At 39.6% G+C, this 20,029-nt stretch overlaps 1 protein-coding gene and 1 long non-coding RNA gene across 5 annotated transcripts in view; both read left to right on the forward strand.

The window, feature by feature from the left end:
• Nucleotides 1–1,276: 1,276 nt before the first annotated feature.
• On the forward strand, nt 1,277–9,005 carry LOC138965223 (uncharacterized). 4 transcript variants are annotated; one of them, XR_011455370.1, is made up of 8 exons: nt 1,277–1,518; nt 2,321–2,401; nt 2,966–3,095; nt 3,493–3,567; nt 5,129–5,204; nt 6,240–6,315; nt 7,306–7,381; nt 8,450–9,005. It is a non-coding gene; the product is annotated as an uncharacterized lncRNA (long non-coding RNA). The 4 variants fall into 4 exon arrangements; XR_011455368.1 differs by having other exon boundaries at nt 1,279–1,513; nt 2,966–3,109; XR_011455367.1 differs by having other exon boundaries at nt 1,280–1,518; nt 2,966–3,109; nt 8,450–9,004.
• Nucleotides 9,006–11,531: 2,526 nt separating this feature from the next.
• Nucleotides 11,532–20,029, forward strand: part of LOC138965659 (multiple epidermal growth factor-like domains protein 10) — a 49,672-nt gene continuing 41,174 nt past the window's right edge. Inside the window, exons 1-6 of the mRNA XM_070337834.1 lie at nt 11,532–11,574; nt 12,466–12,609; nt 13,681–13,806; nt 14,385–14,525; nt 15,140–15,274; nt 15,683–15,820. Of these exons, the coding sequence (XP_070193935.1) occupies nt 11,532–11,574; nt 12,466–12,609; nt 13,681–13,806; nt 14,385–14,525; nt 15,140–15,274; nt 15,683–15,820 (727 nt within the window). The remainder of the gene's footprint in view (nt 11,575–12,465; nt 12,610–13,680; nt 13,807–14,384; nt 14,526–15,139; nt 15,275–15,682; nt 15,821–20,029) is intronic.

Here is a 20,029-nt window from a genome sequence, read left to right on the forward strand (position 1 = left end):
GGGGAGGGGGGGTTGCAAACGGGTGTCGACAGAGACAATGAGGAGTGTACTAGCTGTTATGAGAATAGGCTTTTGGTTGAACTTAACAGGGAAGTTTACATACTAAACTGTTTCACGTTGTCCTCTGCATTGCCAATGATTGAGAATTACCAGTATTTTTTCGATTGGCTGTGTAAGCGTTTTAGCAATGAGGCAAATAGTGATACTGTTTACTGTTGTCAAGCGATTACCCAGGTAGCAAAAGATCTGGAAATCATCGGCGGGACAGATGCCAGTTGCCACATATTGTACATATGTCAGAAATCGTATGGATACCACATGATTATAATTTGTCATTTCTCACATGATCTGACCATGACCAGCGGCAAATCATAGCCAGCTGGATTCTTGCTGGCGCGGTCAGCTACTCTACTTTTTAAAGCTGAATTATTATAAAGCTTTTGTTTGTGAACAATTATGGTATTTATTTTGCGAATTATTGTATATTAATTACAAAAATGACAATTGAAAAATCTGAATTTGGGACAAAGTATTGTATGCCATTTTTGTTGTTGAGTGCGTCTAAACCCTCCAAATAAGGTTTTGAGTGTGTGTAAAAAAAATATTTATAATAAAGGTTTTTTTGCAATTTGTTTGTGTCATTTGTTATTTTGCAAAAAATGTATGTGATACTTTTTGCAATCAGCCGAAGTTTGCTGTCTGAGTTTGACTATATTTTATAAGGCGAGCGTCCCCAGCCACCATGATCCTGCATGCGTTTTTTATTTCTTTTTCATGCTGGAATGCGTGACACCTTCGCTATTCACGCCTTACATTTCGCCAATTTTTACGCAGATTGTTGCAGTCCAAACGATTTCACCACGCTTATTTGAAAAGGTGATTGCAATCTTTGTTTTCCTAATTTAATACCGTGCATTTATGTTTGTTCTTTATAAAAACAATTCTTTTTATGTTTATTTTTTTTACCTGTATTTAATTTTGACATTTTAACATAAAAATTAGTTATTCTTCTTGGTGACATTTTTTTTATTTAGAATTTTAATTGCATTTATAACCTTTATTCGGTTATTTTTAAATTTATTTTCAGACAGTTTGGGTTCAAAGAATACATTTTATTTTTAAACAAATATTTTTATTTTATGTATTGGATTTTTATTAAATTTTTACCATAAAATTTGTTCTCAGTCTTTTTATTTTTTTTATTTGATAAAATAAATCTAAAAACAAAGAGACTGCCAACTTTCAATTAAAAAAAATTTTGGTTAAAAAAAAGTTGCTGAAGTTTTGTTTTTTGGTCAACTGAGCATTTAGACTACACTCATAATGTTTAGTTCAGTGAGCCATTTGTTTTAAGGGAGACAATAACAACTGCAAAGAGCAATATCTTTCAGTTATTTCCCTTGTTAATTAATGATCTCGATCATTTCCGGTTGGCGCTATGGAGTATGCCACATGTTGTGGCGTTTTTCACCCTTTTATCTTCCTGCCTTGTATTTTGAGTTGCTTATTGGATGTAAGGTAATCCTTGTCTTTCATTCGAAAATGAAGATTGATTGTCTAACGAAGTACTAAGTGAATTAACTGATGGAACAATTTGATTTCGAATTTGATGACTGATGCCGGGATTGGGAGGGGGGCCTCACAGTCGCTGAGTCGCATTCTCGATTTTATTTTTTTTTTGCCTAGAAGAACACTGTTCTATTCATCCAAGGTTGTTTTTTTTTTCTGAACGAGGTGTGAGTCAACTAACTTTTCCAAAAACATGATGTTGATTGATGTTGTGGTTTGGTTTTTAGAATAGAAGTTGTAAAATTAAAACAGTAACAGTGAAAATGCTCCGATTCGCCGGTCACATGCACACACAAATCGGGGAGGTTGCTAAATTACAACACATGTCTTACCCGTTCGCTTCAAATATAATCGTTTGAAACATTGTTCACAAGTAGACGAGACTCTGCTTTTCATATTCATGATATTTATAGTGATTGAATAATATATTTTATTCGCGAGCTGATCTACACTACACACGATGTAAAATTCAACCAACCCGATTTTTGTTGAAGTAAACATATGTAACCTGCGAATTGGATGGTAGTGTTTTACATTCTCATTTAACATTTATCAGCTTCCTGTCTGTTGGTAAACTTCTGGTTTCTAATCTACTGATTATACATGTATTCCAATTTTGTTTTCATTGATGAACAAGTGTGGACTTTTTAAAGATTTGTTTCTGTCTTCATTTAAAAAAATGTCATCCATCAAATGACATGTAAATTGCATCTTCATCAAGTGTTAACTATTTCTGTGATATTTGTTCAAGGTGGCGGTAATGAACAGCTTCGGTCAGTTCAAATATACTCTGATCTGAACTACAAACTAGGACCTTGCGTATTGAGTCAATGTAAGTAACCATTCATATCGCTCTGCCTCATAAATCAATAACCGTTCAACTTCAAGATTTCTCTCTCTTCCAACCTCAAATTTTTTTCTCTTTGGTGAGTCAGGTTGTGACTTTTGTTTACATGGCAGACTTTGTACCAACTTTCCCCCTACTTTGAAACAATTTTAGTCAGCGCCAAATCAAATCAAAAGTGCTACCCTTGTGATGTAAACTGCTAAACAGTGCAAACTGTCAAACTTGTTTTAAGCAACGATTCTTGTCAGACTTTGTAGGCCAGTGCAGCTATTGGAGCTACCTCCTAATGCGACAAAAGCAGTTTGGCTATTGTTTGACTGAGACTCTATAGCTAACCAATCAGTAAGCGGCGATAAGAAAAGTCAGCGGAATATCTTTTTTATTCCACGGCCAAGTGCAGCAGCTTTTGTAGTCGCTGCTAAGTCTTACCTTAATTGTTTTTAAATTATATTATACATTCCAATTTTGTTTTTGTTGTGAGTGTGACTTTGAGGCTTGTGAATGATGAATCATTGTGTTCCTAATTAATTTCAAGGATTTATTTTTCAGAAAGCCATGAGTATGCAGACAGTGTGTTTGAACTTGAAGAAAGCTGAGATGGACAGTGACCTCAGCCCTCAACAGATAACATCGCCACAGACGCCGCTAACGCAGACTGTGGTTTCGCTACTGCGGCCAGGTGAAGATGTACAGGTATATCTCAATAGCAACAAATGCATCGTTGACAGCGACACATTTGTCAGGGTCTTTTTGTTTTATGAATTTGGCTTATTTTGTCTTTTATTCTTTTGTAGAACCTTTTTAAAGTAATAAAAGCAGATGTGTCAATTTTTTTTTTTTACTGGTTTAGGGAAACAAATGCATTGTTTTCAGTAAAGAAGAAAAACAGGGTGGTATGTTGATGATTGCTTTATTTTTTTATTTTCAAATTACCCAGGCATGTGTGTTTTTTATTGATGAACAAGTGTGGACTTTTTAAAGATTTTTTTCTGTCTTCATTTAAAAAAAAATGTCATCCATCAAATGTAAATTGCATCTTCATCAAATGTTAACTATTTCTGTGATATTTGTTCAAGGTGGCGGTAATGAACAGCTTCAGTCAGGTCAAACATACTCTGAACTACAAACAAGACCTAGCTTATTGAGTCCAGGTAAGTAACCATTCATATCACTCTGCCTCATAAATCAATAACTGTTCAACCTCAAGATTTCTCTCTCGCCCAACCTCAATTTTTTATTTTCTCTTTGGTGAGTCAGGTTGTGACTTTTGTTTACATGGCAGACTTTGTACCAACTATCCCCCTACTTTAAAACAGTTTTAGTCAGTGCCAAATCAAATAAAAAGTGCTACCCTTGTGTTGTAAACAGCGCAAACTATCAAACGACGATAAGCGATTATTGTTATAAGCAACGATTCTTGTCAGACTTTGAAGGCCAGTGCAGCTATTGGAGCTACCTCCTAATGCGACAAAAGCAGTTTGGCTATAGTTTGACTATACAGGGCCTAGCATTGTAAGCCGTTCGGCGTACTTTACGCCGAAATAACATCTCCAGTACGCGGAACTCGATTTGGTGTACGCCGAAATGCAAAAACCTGTTATTCCCAAACGGTAAACCCAAACAGTCCCAGCTTTCGTTTTGTGCGCCGTTCGGTTCAATTCTCAATCGGTTTGACAGTTTGCTTGAGCACGCACTTCCTCTGGCATCGCGCGAGCATGCTTTGTGCCAGTGTTTTGTGGCTCTAGACTTGAAATAATGTCTCGAAGCGACATTGTTGAACATGGTCAGCCATTCAGTGACAAAGAATCCAGGTATTCCTGGAAGTGGGAATGGCTGGATTTCGTTCCGAAGGCAAGTCAGAAGAAGTAATGTGCTGATACGGACTATGGCATAATTTAGTTGCTCAATCTTCTTTGGGGGGGGGGGGGGGGGGGGGGTCATTTTAGGAGGAAAAAAATCTCCAAAAAATCTTCAAATTCAGGGGGCGGCCCCCAGACCCCCGCCTTTGTAAGCTGAACAAACTTTATCCAATGCTAGGCCCTGACTATAGCTAACCAATCAGTAAGCGGCTATAAGAAAAGTCAGCGGAATATCTTTTGTATTCCATGGCCAAGTCCAGCAGTTTTTTGAGTCCTACCTTAATTGTTTCTAACTTGCTAGCGCCGTTCACATGGCTGACTTTTTGCCAGCAACCCAGGAGATATTTTTAAACAACTAAGTTGGGGAAAAGTTGTTTGCTCGTCTGCCATGTGAACAGCACTTAAATGTTTTCTGATGATCTAAAAGCGAAAATCTATAGGCAGGGGTATAGTTTTGTGTCAGTGTGATTATTCATCAATTTATTGCAACTCCTTTCAGTGCAGTTATTGAGTGACTGTCAGCTCGCTCCTACCCTTTTCACCTTTTTTTCTTCGTGTGTGTGTGAGAGTTATGCTCAGTAATTTGAGAAAACATAATAGACCAGTCTCTATGAACCTTAACTGTCAAATTCTCTCAAAGATTTTATTCATTTAAACAAAAAATATTCATCATATTGTAAAAGAATGTAGTGTCCCCCAGCCATACTCATAGTAATAGGCTCAATTTTCTCAGTTTTATTATTCAGAGGATTTATTTTTAGTTCTGTAACCTGAATGGGTTTTTTTGGTAAGTTTTTTGCAATTGCATATATGTCTTCATCAAGCATTAATTATTTCTGTGATATCTTTTCAGGGTGGCAGTAATGAACAGCTTTGGTCAGGTCAAACATACTCTGAACTACAAACAAGACCTTGCTTTTTGAGTTGAGGTAAGTAACTATTCACATATCACTTAGCCTTATAAATCAATAACTGTTCAACTTCAAGATTTCTCTCTCTCTCCCAACCTCAAATTTTTCTTTTTTCTTTGGTGAGTCAGGTTGTGACTTAAGTTTTGTTCACATGGCAGACTCTGTACCAACTTTCCCCCTACTTTGAAACAATTTTAGTCAGCGCCAAATTATAACCTTCGTGGTTGAAAACGACGTTAAACACCAAATAAAGAAAGAAAGCGCCAAATCAAATCAAAATTGCTGCCCTTGTGATCAGCAAAAACGCTCAAACTTGTTTTAAGCGACGATTCTTGTCCGACTTTGAATACCAGTGCAGCTATCGGAGCTACCTCCTAATGCAGTAAGAGCAGTTTGGCGATAGTTTTGCTATAGCTAACCAATCAGTAAGCGGCAATAAGAAAAGTCTGCGGAATATCTTTGTTATTCCACGGCCAAGTCCAGCAGTTTTTGGAGTCGCTGCTAAGTCTTACCTTAATTGTTTCTAAATTGCTGGAGCCGTTTACATGGCTGACAACCCAGGAGGTATTTTCAAACGACTTCTAGTCAGGGGAAAGTTGTTTGCTCGTCTGTCATGTGAACAGCACTTAAATGTTTTCAGATCTGAAAATCTAGGCAGGGATATAGTTTTGTGTCGGTGTGATTATTCATCAATTTATTTCAACTCCTTTCAGTGCAGTTATTGAGTGACTGTCAGCTCGCTCCTACACTTTTCACTTTTTTGTGTGTGTGTGTGTGAGTTATGCCCAGTAATTTGAGAAAACATAATAGACCAGTCTCTATGAACCTTAACTGTCAAATTCTCTCAACGATTTTATTCTTTTAAAGAAATATATTCATCAAATGTAAAAGAATGTAGTGTCCCCCAGCCATACTCATAGTAATAGGCTCAGTTTTATTATTCAGAGGATTTATTTTTAGTTCTGTAACCTGAATGGGTTTTTTTGGTGAGAGTTTTTTTGCAATTGCATATGTCTTCATCAACCATTAATTATTTCTGTGATATCTTTTCAGGGTGGCAGTAATGAACAGCTTTGGTCAGGTCAAACATACTCTGAACTACAAACAAGACCTTGCTTTTTGAGTTGAGGTAAGTAACTATTCACATATCACTTAGCCTTATAAATCAATAACTGTTCAACTTCAAGATTTCTCTCTCTCCCAACCTCAATTTTTTTCTTTGGTGAATCAGGTTGTGACTTAAGTTTTGTTGACATGGCAGACTTTGTATCAACTTTCCCCCTACTTTGAAACAATTTTAGTCAGCGCCAAATCAAAATTGCTGCCCTTGTGAACAGCAAAAACGCTCAAACTTGTTTTAAGCGACGATTCTTGTCCGACTTTGAATACCAGTGCAGCTATCGGAGCTACCTCTTAATGCAGTAAGAGCAGGTTGGCGATAGTTTTGCTATAGCTAACCAATCAGTAAGCGGCAATAAGAAAAGTCTGCGGAATATCTTTGTTATTCCACGGCCAAGTCCAGCAGTTTTTGGAGTCGCTGCTAAGTCTTACCTTAATTGTTTCTAAATTGCTGGAGCCGTTCTTATGGCTGACTTTTTGCTGACAACCCAGGAGGTATTTTCAAACGACTTCGAGTCGGGGGAAAGTTGTTTGCTCGTCTGTCATGTGTATAGCACTTAAATGTTTTCAGATGATCTGAAAATCTAGGCAGGGATATAGTTTTCTGTCGGTGTGATTATTCATCAATTTATTTCAACTCCTTGCAGTGCAGTTTTTGAGTGACTGTCAGCTCGCTCCTACCCTTTTCACCTTTTTTTCTTTGTGTGTGTGTGAGAGTTATGCCCATTAATTTGAGAAAACATAAAGGACCAGTCTCTATGAACCTTAACTGTCAAATTCTCTCAAAGATTTTATTTATTTAAAACAAAAATATTCATCAAATGTAAAAGAATGTAGTGTCCCCCAGCCATACTCATAGTAATAGGCTCAGTTTTCTCAGTTTTATTATTCAGAGGATTTATTTTTAGTTCTGTAACCTGAATGGGTATTTTTGGTAAGAGTTTTTTGCAATTGCATATGTCTTCATCAAGCATTAATTATTTCTGTGATATCTTTTCAGGGTGGCAGTAATGAACAGCTTTGGTCAGGTCAAACATACTCTGAACTACAAACAAGACCTTGCTTTTTGAGTCAAGGTAAGTAACCATTCATATATCACTTAGAGGGCTGTCACACATGCGACTGAGTCGCGCGATTTACCCTGTCACACAGCCGACTCAGTCGTAGAAAACAGCTACGACAAGTCTGCGACTCAGTCTCATGCGATTCACTCGTAGCTTTGAGGTTTAGAACATGTTCTATATTCCTGCGATCCAGTCGTCGGTCAATCGCAGGGGCAGAGCCAATCAGAACGCGTTGCTGCGGCCTTGACGCCGTGACGTAAAATAATGGCGGACAGTGGCGTACTGTCGATTCAAAACTTTTTGGAAGAACAGTTTTTTACTCAGATATAAAGGAGACGTTTTAGGCGTGTACAGCGGTCGGAAAACATTAATTGCAGCTGTCTGGGAACTTTATTTCTTGCAAAGGCGTAATGCTGAAAGGAATTTTTCAGAAAGGTAGAGCGACGTTCGAACATTTAGCAAAGCGCGTTTGCCGTGTTCACTATGACACGTCACTTCCGCCCCGCTCGCGTGGAGTTATCGTTCGTCCATCGTTCATCGTGTGACGGGTCAATGGCCTACGATGTGATGTGCGATCGGCCAAAGACTGAATCGCAAGACTGAATCGCAACGACTGAGTCGCCTGTATGACCGAGGCTTTAGCCTTATAAATCAATAACTGTTCAACTTCAAGATTTCTCTCTCTCCCAACCTTAATTTGTTATTTTCTCTTTGGTGAGTCAGGTTGTGACTTAAGTTTTGTTCATTTAAGTCGGTGCCAAATCAGATCAAATTTGCTGCCCTTGTCAACAGCAAAAACGCTCAAACTTGTTTTAAGCGACGATTCTTGTCAGACTTTGAAGGCCAGTGCAGCTATCGGGGCTATCGGAGCTACCTCCTAATGCGATATAAGAGCAGTTTGGCGTTAGTTTTGCTATTGCTAACCAATCAGTAAGCTCCGATAAAAAAAAGTCTGCGAAAAATCTCTGTTAAAGAATGTAGTGTCCTCCAGTCATACAATTTTACACTGTCAAATGGTAAACATTTTCCTCTGGCTACACTTCATTCCATCAGGTTCTATTTTTTCTCTTTTTTTTCCAGGTACCATGCCTCATGTAACAAAGTCTTGCAAGATGTCAGCCGATCAAGCTCACACATCTTCGTGATCAGGGATATCTGTTTCGGCACAGTCGGTGGTGCTAAACTCTGGCGATGGGGGAGAAGTTCTGTCCAAGACACCACCCCTGTGCATCATCCAGAAAGCTGAAGAGTGACAAACCTTGACCCACATTCAGAGTGTAGGACTGATTATCTTAAGATAACATATGATCCTGACACCAAATTTTAAAGCAGATTAATTCTTCTCAATCCAGAACTTGTCTTTAAATCATACTGCAGAGATTACATTCCCAGTGCTGCGATGGTTATTCACCACGCACACTCAAGGTCCAACCCTGAAGTGATGCATAGTCATGGGTTCACTACAGAGCCTTTTTGGAGGAGAGTTGCAGGTACTTTTTTTGTTTTAGTTTTTTAAACTATACTTTAAAGCCTTTTTTTCCCTTAATGTGTGTGTGTTTGGCTGACTTGGGAGTATTATTCCTGCTGTGACTTTGTTTCATTGATTCCTTACGGAGAAAAGATACTAGTTGGCTTATTATTATGATATTGAATATAAAGTATGATCTTCAGACTGTTGTTTTGTCTTTTGTTGTGAAAATGTGTGATTGAGTGTGTATGTGAGGTTCGAAGTATCGGTCAAACATATGACGAAGACATGTCATTCATACAGTAAACATATGAAATATATCAAACACTATCATTTGTTTCATGGCAACCATGTAATTTGCATATGCCAATGTCATTTGTGATATGGCAAACAAATGATTTTCATATGTCAGTGTCACTTGTAATGTGGTGTAAATGAGGTTTCCATATGACAATGTCACTTGTGATGTGGAAAACTAGTGTTTTTGACATGTCATTTTCACCTAAAAACCATATGGTAGCCATTCCAAAACCATTTGCAATTTATCTATGACTGACATATGGTTTTACTATATGATTTCCACATGCCATGTCATATGTTTGTCATATGCTGGGCATATTACTCTGCTGCCTGGGTATATGACGCCCTTTTCTTCTGAGAATACGCACATCGGAGCTCACAATCATTACGACGACGATGGCTTTGCTGCCGCCTGGACAGTCGTAACGTTTTAAGCCATCTCCAATAGAATGTAAACATCCGTTGTTTTAAAGCCAGTGACCGTCACCACCCCTTATTGTCACGGTCATTTCTCTGTTTGCATTTCAGAAAATGTCGCGTTTGGCAAGGAGTGCACTTTGTCGTCCTACTTCTACTACACGCACATGCAAGGTGATCCTAATAAAGACGATATCTTCGCCACCCACAACAAGAACACCTGTCACGATGTCATCAACGGCAACAACAGCACGAGTTACGGGAAAGGCAACTGTATCTTCACACACTGGGAGGACTTCACACCCCGCTGGACAGTGAACCTGGGTCAGCCCTACGTCATCCGCAAGATCACCATATATGCCAGAAAGCTTGCTATGTATAATGAAGGTAATATGAATTAAAATGAGATTTTGTCATGTCTGACAAGAGCGTATTGAAGGTATAATTGCGTGTGTGTATGTCGCATGACTAAACTGTAACTAACCATTGTTTAATCAAGCATACACAATCAATTGTTGTCATCATTTTCAGAACTAGCTTCTTATCACAAGTGAATGAGAACTACTAGTTGATATCACTCTTCATTGGCTCTGTCGACGCCCGTTTTTATTTAACCGCTTGCTTCCCTTTATATAATAAACCGTCCATAGATCGTCGTCCTCCCGAACAAAATCCTTTGTTTGTCATCAGGAATTTAGATCCTGTGTAGGGTAATCCTTTCATGCAATGACGTCAGCGCCTTTCGGCGATTGGTCAATGCATATCGGAGCCAGACAAGAACATAATGTCGGTCACGCTTTAAATTAACGCTACTTGATATTGCTTTACAAACGTATACAAAGTGAACGGGAGCATACGGTCAGTTAATAACTTAACTTGCCTCGAACAGTAAGATAAAGAACATGTACAGTACACAAATACGAACGGAGAGACTGGACTCGGTCACTCGAGTCGAGTCAGTACTGATCCCCACGCTCGAGAACTCAAGTGAAGTTAAAATCTTCCTCACCAACAGTGAGAAAGATAAGCTCAGTTGGTAGAGCGCCCGATCACTTTTTCTTACATTGGTGGTCACGGGTTCGATCCTCTTCGATGGCAATTATTTATTTTATTTGTTTTGTAAAAATATTTCTGAACTCGTAATTCTTTTATTGTCTTCATTTTAATCATTCCAAACGTTTTGGGTAATCTCATGTTGAGTGATCTCATGTTGGGTGATCACATGTTGGGTGATCTTATGTTGAGTGATCTCATGTTGGGTGATCTCATGTTGGCTGATCTCATGTTGGCTGATCTCATGTTGGCTGATCTCATGTTGGCTGATCTCATGTTGGCTGATCTCATGCATCCCAAAAAATCAAACAGTTGCATAATTATTGAGTATTTCTATCAGACAATTCCCCAGAGTTACCGATTCTATTTTTTTTTGGTTTGCAACATCGGCTTTTGTGAAATGCCCATGGGTTTCACCGCAACAACATGTAATGGTGAAATCAAGAAAACGTACAAAACACAAATACGAACGGAGAAACTCAGCAACCGACGAGTCCACACATGCTCGAGAACGCACGTTTAATGTATGTTTGCGGTTCATCTTTTATTTTCACGCTTGGGAATTGTGTGCATGGTTGTCTAAGCGGGAGAACGCTAGCCCCCTGCCCCGGCGGTCTCAGGTTCGTGTTCCATAAAAAGCCCGATTTTTTTCTCTCAACATTTTCTTCTTCTTTTCTGAACTCTTTATTCTTGTATTTTATTCATTTTGTTGTATTCCAAAGGTCGAATATAGTGTGTAAGTGCCCTTGAACAGCTTTCCCATAATCCCGTATTCTTTTTTTAGTACGGGATACCCCCAAGAAAAGGTCAAAGGGCGTATGTATCACCGCGTGTCGACTGATAGTAATGGTAGTTGAGCACTTCAAGTTCCACTTCTTTTCTTATTCATATCAAGCTGAGTAAAATAACAAATACAAAACGTATATGGGAGGTGACAGTTGCTGGTTCCCATGGGTGCGAGAGGAAGGTTAAAAATGGACAGTAATGTGCAAACCTAATACAAACGCTCAGAGGTTCTTCGCCTCTTTTCATTGGTGTTTGTTTGGACAACGACAAAACACGATTTTTTGTCAGTGATCAAGTGAATTCTGAAGAGGGGCAAACCAAAAGTCTACATCAAAACCAACAATAAAGTAAAATTGATAAATACAGATGAAAATCACCCAACACATAATCGGTCTATTGGCAAAGACACTGAGTGTGTGCATATGTATCATGTTTGTGAGTTTAGTTTAGTAGGCTACGCGAACAAAACTTTGCTCAATTAATACAGAGGTCTTGTTACTGGTTCCTTGGAAAATTGAACGATTCACTCTGACTAACACGTCTGCTGGAAAGCCTTCGAACTACAGTGCTAAAGAATCGACACACACTCACCTTTATATTCTTGGTAACAGTACATAAATCTTTGCAATTGCTTTCCTAACGTTTTGTTCATGATACATTCAGAACAACACATATTGCACCTACTTTCGTACTACAACTTAAACATTCATTACCGTGTTATTTCATTCAAAGGCACTTCACTTGACTATCTGGCACCCTTTTACAAGGTACCGCCAAATATAACCTGACAAAAAAGCACAACTTGGCATAAGCGGAGGAAGTCATATTAATTCTCTATTCAAAACAGGTAGTTGCGATCTTGCGTTGTTCCTGTGTGGTGCCATTTCTACTGATGCAGCTGTCGATCGCGCGATTGATTGAAAACTGGAAGTTTTTGCGTCAAGTTTGAGGGGTACCATGACAAAAAGCTCTGTATTTCAGCAATGACCCAATACGTTCTTGAGGTAAAATGTCGGATCATTACAGGTGTTTGAATGATGTCCAGAACTATATTAACTGACATTCTTTGCAGGAAAGAATTCTTTGTCTTTGATGCGAGGAGTGAAGGTATCAATCGACAACGCAACAGTGCACACGTTTGGCGACGATGTCAATAACATAGAGCCGAAGACGGACATTCTACATTCCAGGAGTGGGCAAGAAGTTGAAGTGACACGTCAGAAGCCGGCCGACGAGTTGCGTGATTTTCTTTCCTTCTGTGAAATCCAAGTCTGGGGTAAACAAAAATGATCATTTTTGTTCGAGAATTAATTGCATATGCGTATGTGCGAGCGTTCGTGCTTGTATGTGTGTGTGTGTGTGTGTGTGTGTGTGTGTGTGTGTGTGTGTGGTGTGTGTGTGTTGTATGTATGTATGTATGTATGTGTGTGTGTGTGTGTGTGTGTGTGTGTGTGTGTGTGTGTGTGTGTGTGTGTGTGTGTGTGTGTGTGTGTGTGTGTGTGTGTGTGTGTGTGATAGTTCCATTTTAACTTTCCTTTTTCAGCTTGTGACGATTCCCATTATGGTAGCAACTGTGATCAAAGCTGTGGTCAGTGCAGCAGTGGAACGTCTTGTAACAAAACCAATGGAGAATGTCAACGTGGATGTCAGTCCGGGTGGCAAGCTCCAATGTGCACGCAAAGTAAGAAACAGACATTAAACTATTCAATTTTCTTGTTTTGTGCACAAAGCAAATTCGTGAAAAAAAAAGGTATTGCTTTTTTGACACTGTAGGTCCTTTGTGTGAACGATGTAACTCGTGCGTGCGTGCATTAATGTGTGTGTGTGTGTGTGTGTGTGTGTGTGTGTGTGTCTGTGTGTATGTGTGTTAGTGTGTGTGTGAGTGTGTGTGTGTGTGTGTGTGTAAGCGTGTGTGTATGTGTGTGTGTGTGTGGGTGCGTGCGTGCGTGCGTGCGTGCGTGCGTGCGTGTGTGTGTGATATGTGTGAATGTGTGTGTTTGGCTGGGTGGGTGTATATGTGCGTGGTCGTGCGTGCGTGCGTGCGTGTCCTTCCCCAAAACAAGTTTGGAAGGCTACACGAAACAGTATTCCGAATGTATTGAATGAAAATCAATTTGTAAGCATATACTTTCCAAACAACATCTTCACTTTTGTAACGTTGTACCCTCTGAGACATCGGCACACCTTTGACTTTTCTTCTCCTTGCCAGTCATATCCTTGTAGTAAAAAAAATGTAAGGGTCAAATACAATTGCACGCGTTCGATACATTACTTTTTTCTGATCCAGAATGTGTTTCCGGGACCTACGGTGACTGCAGCCAGCAATGCAGTAACGGATGTGCCGAACTGTGTAACACTTACACTGGAACATGTACCTGTAAAGCCGGATGGGGTACAAATGATAAATGCGATGGTGAGTGAATTTTACAGTGCATGCCTTGTTTTTAGACATTTTAACATAAACATGTTCTCACCAAGAAAAAGAAAAACACGAATAAAATATCATTTGAGAAGTATAAACGATGTAGTTTATTATTCATTACCATGTTTGACTGATTTTGTGGTGTGGGTCGTGTACATACAGTAATGATCCGATTTATAGGAATATTTTTCAAGAGCACGATTTATTCTATGCAATTTTACAACTCATGGATTTATGTGATAGTATTTGTTTTAGTCGATTTGAGCACAAACTGACAAATGAATACAGGGACAATATTTCCAGTTCTTATGCGTGTGAAGGAGTGTTTGTGCCTATCAGTCAGGCCTTTCTGTCCGTGTGTCTGTAACTGTAAGTGTATCAATGTGTCAGTCGGTCACCATGCAAATTGCAGAGAAATTTCATTGCTGCAATCATATTGTTTGTAACGCATGTTGAAATGATTGTTGCTGATCGGGGTGGGTGTTGTTGTTTTTAAAAAAGTGATATCAAATGTTATGTTAAAGTAAGAGGTGGAAAACACAAAAACAATGACTGATTGATATTTGCAGATTGTGCCAACGGACACTACAACAGGTCCAGCGACTGTAGCGGTCAGTGCGGTCACTGTGACGGTGGGAATCCCTGTAACAAAGACACAGGCTACTGCGGGCGTTGTGAACCTGGGTGGAAGCCCTTACTCTGTCAAGAGGGTATTCAAGAATTACTGTCTTAATGAACAATAGTGGCTTTCCATGATAGTTGTTGTTGTTGTTGTTGTTGTTGTTGTTGTTGTTGTTGTTGTTGTTGTTGTTGTTTAAAACTGTAACAATCTGTACAGGAAGTATCCATGAAATTGATTTTGTCTTCCATAATTGTTTTAAAAACCTAGCGTCAGATCGAGCGCACACTGTACAAAATGCACATCAGAGCTGATTCTCCTTGTGATCACCGTGATCACACACTTCAACTATTAACGTGGTCGTTTCCTTTGCCCCATGTTTTGAAAATTAATGGTGCAACTTTTCTCAGTCAATACTATGCAGATTTATTTTAAAAAATCGTTTATTTGTGGAGTATAAAGTCGAGGGTCTGCCAAACACGGCAAATAAAGTTGACAGCCAAATGATCCCTAAGTACCTCTCCCAATGTTGTTAAACCTGTATTGTAGAGGGGATAGTACTTTTCGGCAACATTTACATTTAATAGTGTGTGTTTTGTAGGTTATTAAGGAGAAACTGAAAGGTAGCTTTCGTAACGTAAAACGCGAAATGAATGAAGCATGCATTGTCGTCATCTACATAACAGGTTTGACCCTCCCTTGCAGAGTGCAGTAATGGACAGTATGGACAAGACTGCAGAGGGCAATGTGGACACTGCAGCGAGAGTCCAAAGTGCAATAAAGTGACTGGAAATTGCACTTCATGTCAACCTGGATTCCAAATGCCTCTTTGTCAACAACGTAAGTTCACTCCTATGCTGGACATGAGCACAAGTGGCAGCACTGTAAATGCACAGTTAGGGGCACATTATTTGTAATACGGAAAGGAGGTGGGAAATGATTGCAAGTGTGTGTGTGTGTGTGTGTGTGTGTGTGTATTCGTGCGTGCGTGCGTATGTGTATATGAGTGTGTGTGTGTGTGTGTGTGCGTGCGTGTGTGTGTGTGTGTGTGTGTGTGGGTGTGTGTGTGCGTGCGCGCGCGCGTGTTTGTGTTTGTGTGTGTGTGTTTGTGTGTAGGGGGTGATTGTTCGGTCAGCTGCCGCGCTCTCTGTCATTCTGTCTCTCTATTTTTTTTTTTTTAGATGTCACTGATAGTTTGTGGTTATGTATTTGGATGTATCAATAATTATTATTCTGCATTGCTTCCAGTCTGTAGAAATGGTCAGTACGGTGTGAACTGCAACAAGACGTGTGGTCAGTGTGCTAACAATGACGCGTGCAACAAAACCAACGGACACTGCCCTGGTTCCTGTCAAGGAGCATTCAAACCGCCTTTATGCAATTCAGGTGAGTATTGGTGCATGAATATAGCTGTCATGGTGCGTGTTTGTGTGTGTGTGTGTGTGTGTGTGTGTGTGCGTGCGTGTGTGTGCGTGTGCGTGTGTGCGTGCGAATGTGTGTTTGTGTGTGTGTGTGTGAGTGTGTGTGTGTGTGTGTGTGTGTGTGTGTGTGTGTGTGTGTGTGTGTGTGTGAGCGTGCGCGGGTAGGTTCGTGCATGCGTGGGTTTGCGTGTGTGCGTGCGAATGTGTGTGTGTGTGTGTGTGTGTGTGTGTGTGTGCGTGTGTGTGTGTGTGTGCGTGTGTATGTGTGTATGCGTGTGTGCGTGTGTGTGTGTGCGTGTGTATGTGTGTATGTATGTGTGTGTGTGCGTGTGTGCGTGTGTATGTGTGTATGTATGTGTGTGTGCGTGTGTGTGTATGTGTGTGCGTGTGTGTGAGTGTGTGTGTGTGTGTGTCTGTCTGTCTTCGTCCATGTGTATCGCTGGCTGAGTGGTTAGTTGCATGGCTACCAATGACTGCACGGTTCATGGTGGAGAGTAGGAGGTACAGGTGGAGGAGGAGAGAGAAGTCCATACTCATTCTCGATTGTTATGGGTCGTGTTTCTGAGGCATTTTTGCGACTAACCGACGCTCTCCCCCTCTTCCTCTCTGAAATACAATGCATAATATTTGAATCGGTAATTGGATTTTGAACTTTAAACATTATTTTATTGGCAAATAAGTTAATTAATGTTTAATCTCCCAAACTGAATTTCATCCCATGTTTCAGACCGGATCAAAGTTACTCCGAAATAATTTGAAGATAAACATCTCTTTGTCAACACATCAATTCAGTCGAACTCATCAGTTCACTGACAATTGATGAAGAATTAAATAAATTGCTACTAAATTCAAAGAGAATTACAATGTCAGGAATCCGTTGATCCTTAAATTCAGAAATAGCAGCAACACCGTCATATAATCATATTGATGCACTTACAAATGTAATCAACTCCTTTTGATTACATTGTTAATATTCCATATGATAATCAGAGGAAGTGTACGTATTTTGTTCTCACAAAAAAAGATAGCTCAGCCGTGAGCATAGTCACAATTCGAAATTCATAATAATCAAACTGAATAATGTCAGCAAATCAATATTATCATACACTCAATGACCAATACTATACACCACCACGGACACAAGAGTGCAAATAAAGACCTCTTATTCTTATGAGAGAGAGAGAGAGAGAGAGAGAGAGAGAGAGAGATATATATATATATATATATATATATAGAGAGAGAGAGAGAGAGAGAGAGAGAGAGAGAGAGAGAGAGAGAGAGAGAGAGAGAGAGAGAGAGAGGGAGAGAAAGAGACAGAAGAGAGAGAGAATACGAAAGTTTATTCAGTTTTAGGCCAGAGCCCCGTTCTGAAGGGTATGCGCTCAAATACAACATAATCCTAGTAAAATATTGTGTTGTTTCATAAATGACCCAAATTTGTACACATCAAACAGTAATACATGTGTACATAAATCGTCACAGTGATTAATCTTTTCATTCCCTGATAAATACATATAGGTTACACACTCCGAGTTCTGATTATCTTGCATATTTTCCCGAGGGTCGATTTTCAGGTATTACCGAGCCTTTGGCGAGGTAATACCTGAAAATCGACCCGAGGGAAAATATGCAAGATATTCAGGACGAGGTGTGTAAGCTATTTATCCCATTACTCCGACGTTTTCATTAAAAACACTTACTTTTTCCACTAAAACCTGCCCGTGCCTGTTTTCAGCTTGCCAAAAGCCTCCGCAGTCAAAATTCATGTCAATGAATTCATGCGCAAAGCTAGTTCCCATTTGTCAGCATAATGGACGGCGTCATTCGACTTGTATGTGGACATTCAGTCATTCATATTGCTTATAAAAAGGTCTGCTATCTGCTTTTACATTTTGAAAGTCATTTTAAAATATCCCTGTGTATATTTGACATCGGCTTTCGTTATACTCAATTCGGCATACCGGGTTTATATTTTTACCAGAATTGCGCACGATAATGGCAGCGCAACAAATTCAGTTCGGGCCGTGCTGGTTTGATCGTTGACCCAAGTCAGTTCGCATGCAGTGTTACCGTGTTTGTCAGTCGGGGATAGAAATGTTGGCTGTCATCGCGCTGTTCTGTTTCGGTTTTCACACGTGGATCACTTACATATTCAGTCGTCGGGTTTAGGTGAGCCAAAGCTTCAATACTTCGCCTGTTGTAGACGTGAAGCAATAAAGCTTGGAAGTTGTATGTCGGCACTGAGAGTCGGTCGCGGTACATCGCTTTCTACTTTGTCCCGGTCTTGAGTTTGAACACCTAAGGTTGGCTACATCTAACACCTCACATCCTCTTCTCTTCCCCATATATCTTAACTGTATCTCCAACTTCTTTTCGTCTTCTTCTTTTCATTTTGATGCCACTCCCTCATTTGTCGCTGAACCCCGCAGTTGACTCGACTCGGATTCACACAAGCCCGTCTAGCAGACGACAGTTCGAACAGTCTTGAACAGCACGGTTGCAAGCAGATTCAGCTATCAATCGAAGCAATACACTTAAAGCCAAAGCAAATAACCAAATGAGAAAACCTAACGTTTGATTTGACTTCATGGTGACTCTTCTGATTATTTTTTTGGCGTTGGAATGGATCTCAACGGGTTCCCAGCTACGACAACTTTTCCAGAGTTATGCACCGCAGGCATGCCTTCGACAATCGATGTCAGTTTCAGATTAAGTTTTCGAACTACCAGGTGACTGGGTTGTGTTTTGATTGCTCTCTCTCTCTCTCTCTCTCTCTCTCTCTCTCTCTCTCTCTCTCTCTCTAAAAATTAGGGAGTATCGTCCCTTGATCCCACTCGCGATACTCGTTGAACATGCCTTTGACCATGCAGTCGCTTCAGCCAGCGAAATATCTCGACTCCGCTCTTTAAATCCATGCAGAATGTGCGTATCGTATGAAGTATTCTTTATTTTCTCAATATTGACACATGTAGGCCTGTACCTATACGTGATATTGACTTTGACACCATAAAATATTTCAGTCGTATGTGGAAAAAAGTAGTCCATCTGTAAACTCTGAATATGCAGATGACCTCTATAAATTATTCAATTGTACTCTGAAATCAAAGACAATGACCAATGACAGTTGAGATCGAGACTCGGTTGTGATGGATAATTCATATGGTTGCGATGGATAATTCAGAATAATCACCTCCTCAGCTAACAGAGACAAAGAGGCAGGTCATGGGATGAATTGTGCTAATTTGGATATTTGACTGACATTTCCTGTAGACATAAGCAAAGTATATCGATACATACATGGATGATTATAATCTTTTGGCTTTATCAATAATACTCTTAGGTCACGTAGTGCAGGACAGCAAAACATAAAGTGTATTTCATTTTCTTCAGCCAATTTACACAGACGACACAACAAATCTTCCTCACTCCGTACACTATACCTACATCTATGTACAGCAAGATCCGATACACCGAACCTAAATTTAGTTAATGCACTGTTCACATAGCTGTTCATTTGGTTTAAGCGTGTTTTATTCAATTTCTCACGTTTCAAACAATAACAACATTAAGAACGTTAACAAGCAGATTGCTTATGGACACGTTCTTGAAATGATAATCAATACACATTCCGATAGCAAAAATTGGCGAACAAGTGATAGCTTCAACACTTATCTTGATAATCTTTCATTATATTTTATACAAATAAGATGAAGAGAGAGACAGAGAGAGAGAGAGGGAGAGAGAGAATGCCTGGCTGCATCAATTGCAGTCACAGTTAATATAATATCAGCCGAAGCGATTAGTTAACATAACATAGTCTTGTACAACAGAGAATATTTTCGTGTTCAAAGATATAGTTAAATCAGTATTTCCAAACAAGAGTGTTTTGCAGTCTAGAACGTGTGTTGGCAGACTATTGAATAAAATGGTTCTTTGTTCTTTAAATTTTGGACAGTGTGACAAGAAATGTTCAGAATCTTCCGGGCATGCTCCACACGTACATTCTAAATTATCAGAGAGGTGTCGGTTGACTAAGTCTTGTTGCAAATCGCTCATGTTTAATCTCAACCTGCTGTGAAATACCTGTGCCTGGCGGTTGCCTAAATAATAATACTGTGGAACAACAACATCTCCATCGGTCAAATACCTTTTAGCTGTTCATTTCCATATCTAT

This window comes from Littorina saxatilis, linkage group LG4 (genome assembly GCF_037325665.1).
Source record: "Littorina saxatilis isolate snail1 linkage group LG4, US_GU_Lsax_2.0, whole genome shotgun sequence".
NCBI classification, from domain to species: domain Eukaryota; kingdom Metazoa; phylum Mollusca; class Gastropoda; order Littorinimorpha; family Littorinidae; genus Littorina; species Littorina saxatilis.